Here is a 13,435-nt window from a genome sequence, read left to right as displayed (position 1 = left end):
CATGGTTCAAACATTACTCAATGAAGTACCACTGGTACAGTAAACTTATGTGTAAACTGTACTCCAGAAGTCGTACTGTGGTCGTACTTATGGGGTTATGGCGTTGGGTTAAGCGTGTTCTCTAAAGTTAAGGTAAGAAAACAATTAATGAAGTAGAAATAATTACCAATTAGTGGTTTTAAGGAAACAAAATGTCTGTGGAGTACTCTCCAAAATTTGCCCAGGCGGTTGATCCCTTACACAATGTCCACAACTGTAAACGGTGTCCATATTTCACCACATGTGTTTTTCTAATGGTGAACCATGTTAAGCGTCACCGTACAACCCTAACACATTTCAACTGTGAAAATACGGACATCGAAAAATATCATTGCACGGATTGTAACTTCCAAACAAATCTAACCATTTGTCTAAAAACACACATCCAGAGGTTTCACAGCCGCAAAATGAACAAAAAGCAAGATAAGATCAAGATTAAAACCTATTTTTGCAAAAAATGCCCTTTTGCGACACACTTCGTGTTAAACTGGTATCAACATTGCATCTATTCCCATCAACATGAAAAATTTACACTGTCAGGCGGCTCCAGAAAATCGAATTTAAAGTCGAATCAGTGTGACAAATGCATGAAAATTTTCAAAAACAACGAAACTTTGAAAATGCACGTAATTTGGAAACATTTAGAAGATCATGAAATGCAGTGGTACCAGTGCGAGAAATGCGCATACAAGACTAAAACTAAGGGAAATCTTAAGACACACACGATTTCAAAACACTCAAAAGAAGACGAAATAGTGTGGTATAGGTGCAATTTGTGTCATTACAAAGCTAAACAGAAAGGAAATTTAAAGACTCATATAAGTGTAAAACACCTACAAGGAAGTACAATTCGAAAACTAGTAACTGACGGTCAAATACGTTGGTATCACTGTGGTAATTGCTCATTTAAATCTAAACAAAAGGGAAATTTAAAGACTCATATAAGTGTAAAACACCTACAAGGAAGTACATTTCGGGAACTTGCAACTGACTGTCAAATACGTTGGTATCACTGTGGTAATTGCTCATTTAAATCTAAACAAAAGGGAAATTTAAAAATGCACATATTTCGGAAACATAGGGATAAGAACTCCGTCAAATGGAATCAGTGTGGTATGTGCAAATATAAATACATGTTCCCATCTCAGCTAAAACTCCATATAATTAATAAACACTCATTTGCTTAATCTCCAGGTGATGGCATCAACCAAATTTAGATAAGTAGTGGTTATTCAATAAAATGATCTTAATGCCAAAGCTGATAAGAAAAATTATGATAAAATAAAATTAGAATGTTATACTAGTACTAGTAATGGATGATTTTTTTATTGTTTACTTTACGTTTTCTCGAATTGTGTTAATTTTAATAAATATATTTCGCTATATTTTTGGTCTTCATCTTTAACAGTCGTACAAAAGTGTAAAGACATTCAAAACCTAGTAAATTGTGTCTACTATCAGAGTATTTACAGCACTAGCCGTCTCTGGGATTAAAATTTCGGCCAATTTAAACACTCTTAAAACAAAAACAAGTACTTTATTTCTCCAAAAGTTCACGCTCTCAAACTCTCCGCCATTCGCCATCTCCTTCCAACCAACCTCTCTCCGCAAAACTCCCTAGACGCTTCTTACAAGCTAACAGTCTCGACCATCCTGAGATAGCGGAGCGGTTCGTACAAATTCAACTTAAACTAATTTTCCAAAAAATTTCTTACATTCTAACAATTAAAACATGAATACAAATACAACGAACATGTTTCACGACATCTATTCTAAATCGTAATGATCCAAATGCTTCGGCTGTCCAGTCGGTCTTCCACTTCTTTTTCTTGGAAGATCACTACAACTACTTTTTGGTCGGAACAGGCCTTTATTCGCGCACTCACTTTCACCCGATGTGTCGTTCGGCAAAACTTTGATGACTATAGGTTGCAATTACCACGATATCGCCAACTTCATAGTGAACACCCTGAAGTTTCTTCTTATCGTTTCTTGCTTTCTGTGTCTTTTGGTCCACTTCGATTCTGTTGCGGATTTCTTTCTGTACTTCCTCTGCTGGGTAAACTTTCACACCACTGGCCAAAATCTTCCGACGTAAAGCACGTACCTCTGTCTCAACTAATTCTTCTCGGAACTCCTTAAGTATCTATAAATCTTTGTATCATCCGTATGGTTTCGTTACTTCGGATACTCTCGACTGGATACATTGTAACAAACTTTGTTAATGCATCTGTGAGGACTAAGGTATATGTATGTCGTTTTCAGTTGTAATTAAAGGTCCGATGTGATCGACGTGTACTCTTTCAAAAGCACGCAGTTGAACTGGAATAGAATAAAGTTCTCCAGGTTGCTTACCAGTCGGAACCTTGCTCAATAGACACTCTGTACACGCTCTACTGTGTCGCTTTACGTATGACGTCAATTTTATCTGTGCCACGGTTCTCTCTACTAGTAGTTTTCAAATAAATAAGTCCCCTTATACTCCTTATTAACTAACCCAATCTGGTGACTAAAGACTAGTAGCGCCGAGGAAAGTCAACTACTGAACTACACACACCAATCTCTTACTTCTATTCTGTGGTGTCAACTGTACTCCGGAAGTTGCACTAATGGTGTTATGGTGTTGGGATTGGGCATGCTCTCTAAAACTTAAGGTAAGAAAACACAATAATTACTGAAGTAGAAGTATTTAACAATTAGTGGATTCAAGGAAACAAAATGTACTTGGAATACTCCCCAAAATTTGCCGAAAAGGTTGATCCCTCACACAATATACATAATTGTAAGCGATGTCCATATTTCTCCACATCCGTTTTTCTAATGGTGAACCATGTGAAGCGTCACCGTACAGCCCTAACACGTTTCAACTGTCAAAATACGGACATCGAAATATATCACTGCACGGAATGTAACTTCCAAACAACTCTAACCATTTGTCTAAAAAGACACATCCAGAGATTTCACAGCCGCAAAATGAACAAAAGTCAAGATAAGATTAAAATTAAAACTTATTTTTGCACCCATTGCCCATTTGCAACACACTTTATTTTAACCTGGTATCGACATTGCATAAAATTCCATGAATATGCAAATTTTACAGCAACAGGAGGCTCTAGAAAATCGAAAAGTACGAATTTAAAGTCGAAGAAGTGTGAAAAATGCATGAAAGTTTTCAAAAACAAACTTGGTTTGAAAAGGCACGTAATTTGGAAACATTTAGAAGAACAGGAAATGGAGTGGTACCAGTGCGAGATATGCGCATACAAGACTAAAACTAAGAGAAATCTTAAGTCACACACGATTTCGAAACACTCAAAAGACGACGAGATACTGTGGTATAGCTGCAATTTGTGTGAATATAAAGCTAAATATAAAGGGAATTTAAAGATTCATATAAGTAGCAAACACGAACAAGGTCGAATACGTTGGTTCCAGTGCGATAGTTGCTCATATAAAACTAAACAAAAAGGAACTTTAAATGTGCACAAATTTCGGAAACATAGGGGTAGGAACCACGTTAGATGGAATCAGTGTGATAAGTGCAAATTTAAATACTTGTTCCCATGTCAGTTAAAAGTACATGCTAAGAAACACTCACTTGCTTAATCTCCAGGTGAAGGCATCAACCAAATTTAGATAGGTTAAAATAAAGCTACAATGTTTTAATAGTTGTACGTTGTAGTTAAAAATTGAGAGAATTTTATTTTATTTTATTTTGTTTTGTTTACTTTACGTTTTTCTATTTTTGTTAATTTTAATAAATATACACATTTCACTACTTTTTTTTGTCTTCATCTTCTACAAAAGTGTAAATAAATTCAAAACCTACTAAATTGTGTCCACTGTTAGTGTGTTTACAGCATTAGCCGTCTCTGAGATCTTCATTTTTCGGCTTATAACATTCTGGATTCCACTGTTTACAGCTCCCTTTCGGCGTTTCCTTGCATTAATCATCGGCATTAGCAAGGCATATATTTATTCAAGGGAGATCTCCCTAGCAATTTTCAGAGCTTCGGACCGTTTACGCCCAACCTGAAACAGTTTAAACATGGAAATTCACCCTAATTGACTTTTTTCGGAACTGAGGCGATTTAAGCACGCTGAAAGCCAATTAAGTCATTCTAGCTCGAACTTTACGCTTTTTCAATGTTGTAGCAACCCAAACATTCCGCCAAAAATTGACAAAATTTGAACACCCCGCGAAAATTTGAAAAAGTGGCCATGAACGGTGATCGTCAACAAGTGTGTTTGAATGTCAAATGAAATTAATATATATCACAAGAACACGCAAATGACCGAAAGTTGGTTCCTCCTTTGAGAGAAGGAAAAATCTATGAACTAGTCCTAGAGGTCGTAGTTTCCTAACTGCAAAACCCCTCCATCTTTATCAAATCAAATTCAGTTTACAATTCCAAATACAATTAATTTAAATACCGCGAGTGACAATAATTTGAATTAAAAAAAAAATTCAATCAAGAAAATCGTTAAACATAGGCAACCATGTGCACGTTTAGTTCTTCTTGGGTAGTCGGTAGCTCTCGGTAAAACCGCGTGGTGAGTTAGCTAGGTTAAGTTTAGTTGGTTTGGTAGTTCGGAAAAAAGGAAGAGAATTAATCGTAACGACGACGACGCCGCAGTTTGTCCAACACGCGTAGCTAATTCTTGCGGTTTTTCCAAGCGAAAATATGCGGATTTTCGACCGACGCTAACGCGTAGTGTAAATTTGTTTTATTGTTTGTAAATTCACAGTTTAGGTTAGGATTTTAATCGTTAATTGATTCTAACACAATTTAACAGTGATAAGTTTGTTCAGATAAAAGTTTTTGCTAGCAGATTTCATGAAATTCACTTAGTCAGGACTCATTCTCCGTTTACCAAATTTTTCTTTGTCTGTCTAAAAATTCAACTAAAATTCAATTCAATAACCTTGAAACTGGAAAAGGCTGCAAAGGAAGCAATAATATTTAATTTAAATAATTAACTTAATTTAATTAAGCCACATTTATATCGCGGATTTAAGAATTTATGTGATATTATCAAAGAAGTCGTGGCGGCACAATAACACGTTGGTAGGCGGAGAAAGATAAGCGGCCTCGTGGTCCAGTGGTCAGGATACCAGCCCAAAGTTATGGATTTTATTAAAGAATTGATCTGATATTAATAAACAGGACGCCGATGGAAGCTATAAATGCATTGAAATGATTTAAGCAAAGTAACCCGTCCCACATATCCCGACATTCCCCACATCCGTAAATCCAAAAAATATAAATGGAATGATAAATTACAAGTTTATTATGCTCTTTATAACCTTAAAACATCTGCAAGATTTCAAAGCATTCGGTTTTGCAGATTCAAAATTAAGTTGTAAAATGTTTGCGAACGGTTCGAGAGCGTCCTTGTGAAAATGCCCATTAAAAATCGAACACCCGGTGGGTTTAGAAAAACATGCAGTTGAAGTACCGAATCTCATGCAAAAAAGAAGAAAATGTATTTAATACATACCTGTTGAATCCGATCTCACGCTTACCAACACCTATCACAGCGTTCTTCAAAACGTCGCACCTGGGCAAGTACTGGATCGGTGGAAATCTCTAAACACAGGTGAAAACAATGCTGAAAATAAAAAAGACAAAGCACACACAACAGTACACAGACTTCGAGACATAAAGAAAAAGTACCACTGGTACCATGGTACCACCTTTAACAACGTGCTGCAACAAGTCTCCGCGGTGTTGCCAGACTTCGATTTATCAAAGTCGCCAACATTTTCTCAAAAAGTAGCCAAAAGTCGCCAACTTTTCTAAACTCATTTATTCGTTAGTCTGAAATTGGGTTAATATTCCACAACCTTCAGGTAGAACACACTACGGTCACCTCATTTGCATACTTTCTCAACAAGGTATTTAAATCTGTCAAATTTCTTAACCCTGTCGTAAATCATACACTTTTTTGACTCGTTCTGGATGAAGGAAAATGTTTGGGTGCCTACGTTTACAAAAAATGGATAGTTTAACGAAAAAATAAATTTAATAACCGGGTGGGCAATAATAATATCTACATTGTTAGCTTTTTACAAGCCAAAATAAGTTATAATTTTCGCCCAAAAAGTAAAGAACGTTTTTTCGTTTTTATTTTTCATCAAAGAAACGAAGGCCTTTAATGCAATATAAAAACTATTTCTATGAAGATTTTTGTATCGCGAACAAGTACCTACATGTGCCGCACAAGTCTTCAACTGCTATCGTAAGGATGATGAAGAGCCGTAAAATATCAGGGTTTTGTTGAACAGATAATTTACTGTATTTTATGGGCTTCAGATTTGTTACCCTTCACGATTATATTTAAAGATGTATAAGTATTGAAGGCTACAATGCAGAAAATTATGGTGGGTATTTAAAATATTAGGGTTAGGCTTTATTTACTTTAAAAAGTAGCCACGTCTGGCAACACCGCGCTTTTGTCCTTCCTCCGCGGCGCGCTTTTTTAATTTGAACCGGGATACGACAATGTAGACCACAAAAAAATAGCGAAAATGAAATGAAACTAACATTTTCTAAAATTTTGAACACGTAGGCTGGAATATGTTTAACAATCTTTTAATATGGCGTCATCAATTTTCTGAAGGTTGTCATCTGTCCACTTAATTGAACCACGTCACACTATAAACATTAAAACATTGAGACACGTCATGAATTTTTTTGAATGGGCTGAGGTGTGGTTTTGACTCCTTTTACGTTATTTAAAAGAGACATTTTTCCAGACAGGGTGGGAGGGTGAAAAGGTGTCGGATTCGTCAGCTAACACAATTTTTCGGGTGTTTTTTAATTACAAGCGTTTCTCTAAGTCTTTGTACCGACGCGGAGATAAATATTGTTATGTTAATATTTACACCTCAAAACAAGGGGTTGCACTTTGTCCTGGTTTTTCATGTGCCACAAAGGGTTATAATTAAATTTCGTCGAATTTTTTTTAACATCCTTTTGCTCTTGATCGTTCTATTAATAAACGTTTTAAGAGCATATCAGTTGATTTATGACGTTAATTTTATTAGTGAAGCTTACGTTATAGTGTTTTGCTTTTAAGATACAAAAATAGTTGGTCGAAATGGTTGGTAATATTTTCCCAATAATTAAAATAATGAAATTATGTCAGTACCTCGGCTATAAATATAAGTGTGTAGGCGTAGCACAAATCTAGCAAACAATTGTATTGATTATATTTAACTATTTTTGAAGAGATGAAATTAAAAATGCATTACTAAAATATTGATTGTAATGATAATAACCTTGTTCTTCGTTACTTATTTTGATGTTTATCGAGTATAGTCCGTCTGTTATTATAGGTACAGTAGCCGGCAAATTTTCGTTTTTTGTTTTTTGTGACAGAAAGGCTGACGTAATTTTATTACGTATTCACGATTCGTTGAAGCTATACCTAATAAATGATTAAAAAGAGGTGAATCTTAAAAAATCTGAAAAATCTCAAACTAAGCAAGCGCATTAGATCGAATTCTATAAATGATAAATTGATTATTGATTGTGTAGTTAATTGATCGTAAAAATCATTAGAACAGCAAATAATATAAAAAAGTTTTATAGTTGTCAGTCTGAGCGGTATTTTGGTCGATATTGACGAATTAATTTAATTTCCCCTGTAAAATTTTCCGTAATAAAGTTAATTGTAATTGAGATATCGGTTTCAATAATTTCTTTCCCAACTTTAAACTTTGCTGTTCCCAAATCGATATTCGATTTTGCGAGGCAAACTTCGCGAATGTAAATAATACGTATTAAATTTAAATGACTGTTGACTTCTATTATTTATGCTCTCGTCTCGGCAACCAGGCAACCACAAATACACGACAAAGTTGAAAATTGCTTGACGACTGCGGTTGACGTCATAATTGGATTGATTTTGTTTGCACAGAATAATCCGGTTGGATCTTGAGAATCCTTGAAAATCCCTTGTAAACAGCAATATTTGTTGCTTTCCCCCTCGAATTTCAAAGTATATCTAATTTTATTTAATTTAGTTTTGAGTGTTTACCTTCCTTTTAATGAAGTTATCCGAGCATTTGATATATTTTAGTAAACAATTTCATAAACCGAGTCTACTTAATTAGCTGCAACCGGAAAGTGGAAAGTACTCTTTTTAATGAGTTACGAGGGAGCAGGGGGTGGGTGTGCCATCTGAACTTTCGATTTCTTCTTGTGGTGAACGGTGGGATTGTCCTCGCTTTTGATTGGCCATCCCCAACGATAAGTGGTTTAATTTTTGGTATGGCGGATGACGAAAAGGTAAATGTCAGTATGACTGACTGCCTATTGGTTGGTATTTTGAACCCGTTTAGGGGTGGTGAGTATAGACGTGTCGTGGCCACTGTGACTCACTATTGCTTGTTACTTTGAACCCATTTTGAGGTGGTTCGTGACATGGTGATGGTGGAAAAAAAAATGCAGATGTAAACATTGGAGGTCTTTTATTAAATGTAATAAATTTGCAGTTGCTTTTTAAAATAATACTTCGTTTTTACATACATTAAAAATAAATAAATAAAGAAAAGAAAGATCCAATGTTTTTTAGTTTGTATGAATTTTTCACATTTGAAACAATGTCGACTAGAAATTGAATACACTAACTCAAGTCCTGACACCTTATAAATAATGATATAAGCATTCACTGGTACTTTGGCAAATAAGATATACTTACTGAAATAATGTATCATTGCTTATAAGTAATGAATCACGTATAATTAGAATGTACGGGGTTTACAACTCCTTTTCGATCTTGATGATTTCAGCAATGCCATCGTACATTTCTTTAACGGCGTCGAACTCGGTGAGACCCATACGTCTCTTATTGGAAATGTCGTAGACTCCACCCTCGGCTTCGGTGTGCTCGCCACGCGTGCCGCGCACCTGCAAGTTGTACTTGGCGGCGACTTCCTCCAGCTTGGCTTTGTTGGCGGCCAGCTTGGGAACCTTGATGTGGACAGAGGCACGGACAGTTGTGCCCAAGTTGGTAGGGCAGAAGGTCAAAAAGCCGAACCTGTCGCTGTGCGAGAAGGGCAAGCGCTTCTCGATGTCGTTAACGGCCGTAACCAGTCTGCGGTAGACCTGTCCCAGGTCGCCTCCCATCTGCATGGAAATGATGCGGAGGTGGTCCTCTTCGTTGCACCAAACCAAGAAGGTCTTGGCGTCGTTGTGGAAAATACCACGGCCGCTGGGCCAGAAGCGGCAAGCGTTAGCAGCCTGCAAGAACCTGTCGCCCTCCTTGAACAAGAAGTGGTCGTCGATCAGCTTCTGCTGCACCTCCTTGCTCATCCCGGTCAAGGGATAGAAAGTGCCCTTCAGCTCGCCCTCGAGACCAGACAAGGTAGAGGACACCTTCTGCTCCATCTCCTTGTACTGCTCCTCGGTCAAGCAGGGGTTGAAGGGGTAGCCGTCCAAAGAGCGGCCGCAACGCACGCGGGTGGAAACGATGTACTCGCCGGCGGCGTCCAAGTTGCCGAAAATGCTGGTGTCGCCCCAGTTCTTGGGCGGGTGTTTATCAGTCTTCTTGAATCCACCATGGTAGTCTTCGATGATGGGGTCGAACAAGTCGGAGAAGACGGCGTAAGAATCGGCGTCGGGGGCGTAGATGCCGATGCCGGAGTCGTGATTTTCCAAACCTGGAACAGACCATCGGTGTTCGTTCTTAATCGGAAACTCGACATTCTTAAAACATCTTCATTCGGAAGTAGTATTAATAGCCCTGACGGGTTCGCCTTGTTTGGACACACCAGAAACTGGGACTTTCGTAATTCTTTCTTATTTTTTGTCGCACCGGCTTCATTTATTGTTGGCCCCCCGGGAAATTTCGTGAATCCCGGCGGTCCGGTCCGACACTGAGAATGACATCGCCTCAAGACAATTACTTTGGACGAAGTTATTAGCGCGACAGGGAGATTCGGCCAAGGGACTTTTTCAAATCCATAAGTTTTGCAAACTTCGGCAATTACCACGGACCGAATTATTAGCGCGCGGGACGAAACGACAACTATCACCGATCGTCTCCTTTTAGAAACAAAAAGAGCCAATTAGGGATAGTTTTAGCTTTTTCGTCGTTCTAAAACGATTCATGTATAAGTTTTCGTGCGGGAAAAGTCGAAACGTGGGTGTGTTTCCGAGCGCGTGGTTTTTTTGCTTACCAGACTGGATTACGTCGAGAAGGGTGGAGCCGAAGGAGGTCTTCTTGGTCTTCAGGCTGTCAAAGAGTTCACGGGTGAGGTATTTTTTCAAGAGGGATTTGGAGTCAGAGGCTTCCAATTTCTGGAAACCGGCTTCCAGTTTTTCCAAAACGGCGGCGTCAACCATGGTAGATTTTCTAAAAGTTTGTAAAATATTAAAGTAGCGCGCATAAGCTATCCATCTTTTGATAATCATCGTGACTTAGTTTAGACAGAGTCGTAGATGAAATGAGTTAGAGAGTTAGAAGATGAAGTGAATGAAGATGATAGTGCGAAGAATTTAGATTGCGTACTTGAGGTAGCAAGTAGACACGGAACAAGACAAGACACAAAGCTCCCATTTAAATCCAGACGCACCCGTCGGTGCTATTGACCCATGCATGACATCAACAGTACGAATAGTACAAACCCCGATTCATCCTCTTTCGTTTTTTTAGAATTTTCCTTAGATGCGCAACCTCCCATTTTTTTTCGATCTAGCTAAATGAAAATACACTCTAAGAACACTACAACTAAGTGGATGGACCAACTATACGGCATGGGGTTTGGGACGCCGCCCTTTTCAATAACGCGTTTAAACGGCCGTCTTCAGATCGTCGTATCGCCACCGTGCGCTTCCCGCTCTGACTGAACTCAACTTCGAGCACGGGATAGTCGGGGCGCAGTTTACCAGATCGATAAACGCATATCTATGCGTACAGACGACCAATCCAATTGCGTGTCTCTAATAATTGTCCCCAGACTTGACCACCCGTAAGACACCTACCCCTATCTAAAACAAAAATCGACTCTTCGAATAGACATAAATCTAAATACCTAAATTCGGCGGCATGAAACCGGCGCATCCACCATTTATCTCGCGCGCCAAATCAGGCAGACACCGCGGCATCGGCAAATCGAGCAAACACAAACAAACGCGACTTGGATGAGTATATGTGCTCAGACAGCCAGTTTACACTCTACTCAAGAAGTCAAATCACGAACCCCTCCGCGCAGTTCTCCAGCTCCCACGAAATAATGATAATCCTGTCGCGCTCTCTTATTGTTGTTAATTTTCAGCCCATTGTCGCTGTGATCCGATTATTTGCATCGTCGTGAATAATGAAAAGGGCGAACAAAGGGGTGAGCATTTGCAGCTCGATAGAAGCCCCAGTTCGTGCACTTCGCGGATCAATAGGCGCGTATTTTGGGTTGCATAGCGGTCGGGACTCGCGCCCACAACCTATTTAATTCGATTGAAAGCAAACAACAGCTTTAAACAAACAATTACATCACTAGTAAGCCCGATCTGTGGTGTACGAACGTATTTCCCACTGCGAAATTTCGAATTTAACGCGGTTGAATTTGGCGCGAACTCGCGATTAATTCGAAAATGTATGATGAAAGCACGTACTTGTCGAACAATTTAACTTACGTACAATGAGTCACTAATAAAAACGAGCTGTTAACTGAGTTTATTGGATAATTGACGAGGCGTTTTCGATAGAGCGTCCGGCTCGAAACGGAGGGTCGCAATCCGAACGCCCAATGTTACGTAACACTTAAAAAAACTGGCTGTTAGTCGGATTCGCCCTGTATCGATGGAATTTCGACACAAGGTGTCTCGTTAGTGCACTGCGGGAAAACCAAGCAAAAATCGAAAATTTTTCGTGTTAGAAGGAGGCGATTAGCGTGTGGATGTATAAAAGATACGAAAAGGGAAGCACCGGTTGTATAATTACAATAAGGGCTCACCTTAGTTAAAGGTCTGGCTTGAAACACACTCTCTGAAGAATGAACCGACTATGAGTTTATGAGTAGGTACCCGTTGTAGAAGAGGTCTTGGTGTCAACCCCACCACCCCAATGACGTCAGGTTTACAGAATTACATTGAACCAATCGTTGCCTCTAACGTATTCTTGCCCGACCTACCACTTTAAATTTTCGATAGTGAACTTGAAAATTTATTTTTTTTAAGGAATTAACCGACGGATCTATTTAGAAAATCCAATCCCCGCCTCCGAGGTGGGGATTTGACACTTCGTTTTGCGATTTTAAATTGCAGAAAACGTCATTTTCAAGGTTCGAGGGGCAATTAATTACATTTACCGTTGTGTTATCAAAAAATTGAGTTCGCTGATAAGAACCGAAACACCTTTGTATCGAACGCGTTATGACTCGTGATAACGGAAACCAAATCGAGCTAATAAGATATCTAATTTAGTTCCGAGCTTCGCTAGAACCAATTTTATAAATAGGATCGCATGTTTCCCATCGGAAAATTCGATTTTTCGAAAACATTAGATAACGTTTCGTGACTTTCCCGTCATCGGAACGGTCGGAATTTATTATCCTCCTGCAGCGTGCACAATTCAGCTCGATCATGCATAGAACCGATTTTTTATCAATTGATTGGATTTTTATTGCGAATTGTTGGAAAGACCTTACGTAACGGACGCTAAACAACGGACTCTGTATTTTTAGACCTTTATTTTTATACCCATGAACGTAGTAAATCAAAGGAACCGAAGAAAATTTACTATCCGTTACATAACAATATTTTTTGACTTCATTCAAAATGTAAATAGAAAAAAATAACCCACTTTACCGGCCAGCTGGCAAATTCCGACAATTCTCAGCTTGAAAACAAAATTTTTAACATTGTTACTATGCATCGCCACCTCATCTCGCGATCCGCAACTGATAATGCCTAATCTCTCAGACGAAACGTCTCGATTACATCACCAAAACTCTTCGATTTATCAGACGATTCATTTTAAAACTTACAACTCATTTTTCCACAACTAAACGTGTATTTAGAAAATTTCAAATAAATATTTGATTTATATTGTGTGTAATGATCAACAAAACGCAGTTAATATTTTACGATGTTTTAGATTACGTAATCTTGCGGCAGCTTTCCGGTTAGCCGATCCTGCCTTTTACAAGTTGACATTCAACTCGAATGTAGGTTACATTGGGGTGGTTCTCCAGATCAGCTGTTCATCCCCACGTTTATCGATTTTCGTACAACTTTCTGTTCTTGTCCTTCCTGCATACTTAATATTCCTAACCGTTTTCCTCAAAAATGATATCTACGTGCATCGTGCTGTTATTCCAACAAACGTCAGATTTGACGTTCCGTAATAAAAACCGTTCGCTATTTTTAGCAAGCGGATAAAATTTTAA

The 13,435-nt window shown here is 38.4% G+C and overlaps 2 protein-coding genes and 1 long non-coding RNA gene across 4 annotated transcripts; 1 reads left to right on the top strand and 2 right to left on the bottom strand.

Moving 5' to 3' along the window:
- The first annotated feature begins 86 nt into the window (after positions 1-86).
- LOC135141910 (zinc finger Y-chromosomal protein 2-like) lies at positions 87-1,376 on the top strand. Its single transcript, XM_064073496.1, has 2 exons — positions 87-132; positions 184-1,376. Exon 2 carries the CDS (start codon positions 192-194, stop codon positions 1,224-1,226), a length of 1,035 nt encoding a protein of 344 aa, XP_063929566.1. The 5' UTR covers positions 87-132; positions 184-191; the 3' UTR covers positions 1,227-1,376.
- A 180-nt stretch (positions 1,377-1,556) lies between these two features.
- LOC135141911 (uncharacterized) lies at positions 1,557-7,038 on the bottom strand. Its single transcript, XR_010282427.1, has 2 exons — positions 5,542-7,038; positions 1,557-4,071 (listed from the first exon to the last, which is right to left on the bottom strand). It is a non-coding gene; the product is annotated as an uncharacterized LOC135141911 (long non-coding RNA).
- A 1,463-nt stretch (positions 7,039-8,501) lies between these two features.
- On the bottom strand, positions 8,502-12,137 carry LOC135141876 (arginine kinase). Of its 2 annotated transcripts, XM_064073446.1 has the most exons (4): positions 12,002-12,137; positions 10,677-11,039; positions 10,229-10,404; positions 8,502-9,709 (listed from the first exon to the last, which is right to left on the bottom strand). In XM_064073446.1, the coding sequence occupies exons 2-4, from the start codon at positions 10,730-10,732 to the stop codon at positions 8,808-8,810; spliced, it is 1,134 nt and encodes a 377-aa protein (XP_063929516.1). In that variant the 5' UTR covers positions 10,733-11,039; positions 12,002-12,137; the 3' UTR covers positions 8,502-8,807. The 2 variants fall into 2 exon arrangements, with proteins under 2 accessions (XP_063929516.1, XP_063929517.1); XM_064073447.1 differs by lacking the exon at positions 10,677-11,039 and having other exon boundaries at positions 12,002-12,134.
- Between the last annotated feature and the right edge of the window lie 1,298 nt (positions 12,138-13,435).

The sequence above is a fragment of the Zophobas morio genome, unplaced genomic scaffold (assembly GCF_036711695.1).
Source record: "Zophobas morio isolate AGI-343-1 ecotype UQ-CSIRO unplaced genomic scaffold, CSIRO_AGI_Zmor_V1 ptg000044l, whole genome shotgun sequence".
Taxonomy (NCBI): Eukaryota; Metazoa; Arthropoda; class Insecta; order Coleoptera; family Tenebrionidae; genus Zophobas; species Zophobas morio.
This window is presented reverse-complemented; position numbering and strand designations above follow the sequence as displayed.

Coding starts and splice junctions, on each gene's coding strand:
- LOC135141876 (XM_064073446.1), bottom strand. CDS start 10,732: ATGGGAGGTTGCGCATCTAAGGAAAATTCTAAAAAAACGAAAGAGGAT. Junction 10,405..10,676: donor ACGAAAGAGGATGAATCGGG/GTTTGTACTATT, acceptor ACAAACTTTTAG/AAAATCTACCATGGTTGACG. Junction 9,710..10,228: donor TCTCGACGTAATCCAGTCTG/GTAAGCAAAAAA, acceptor GGTCTGTTCCAG/GTTTGGAAAATCACGACTCC.
- LOC135141910 (XM_064073496.1), top strand. CDS start 192: ATGTCTGTGGAGTACTCTCCAAAATTTGCCCAGGCGGTTGATCCCTTA.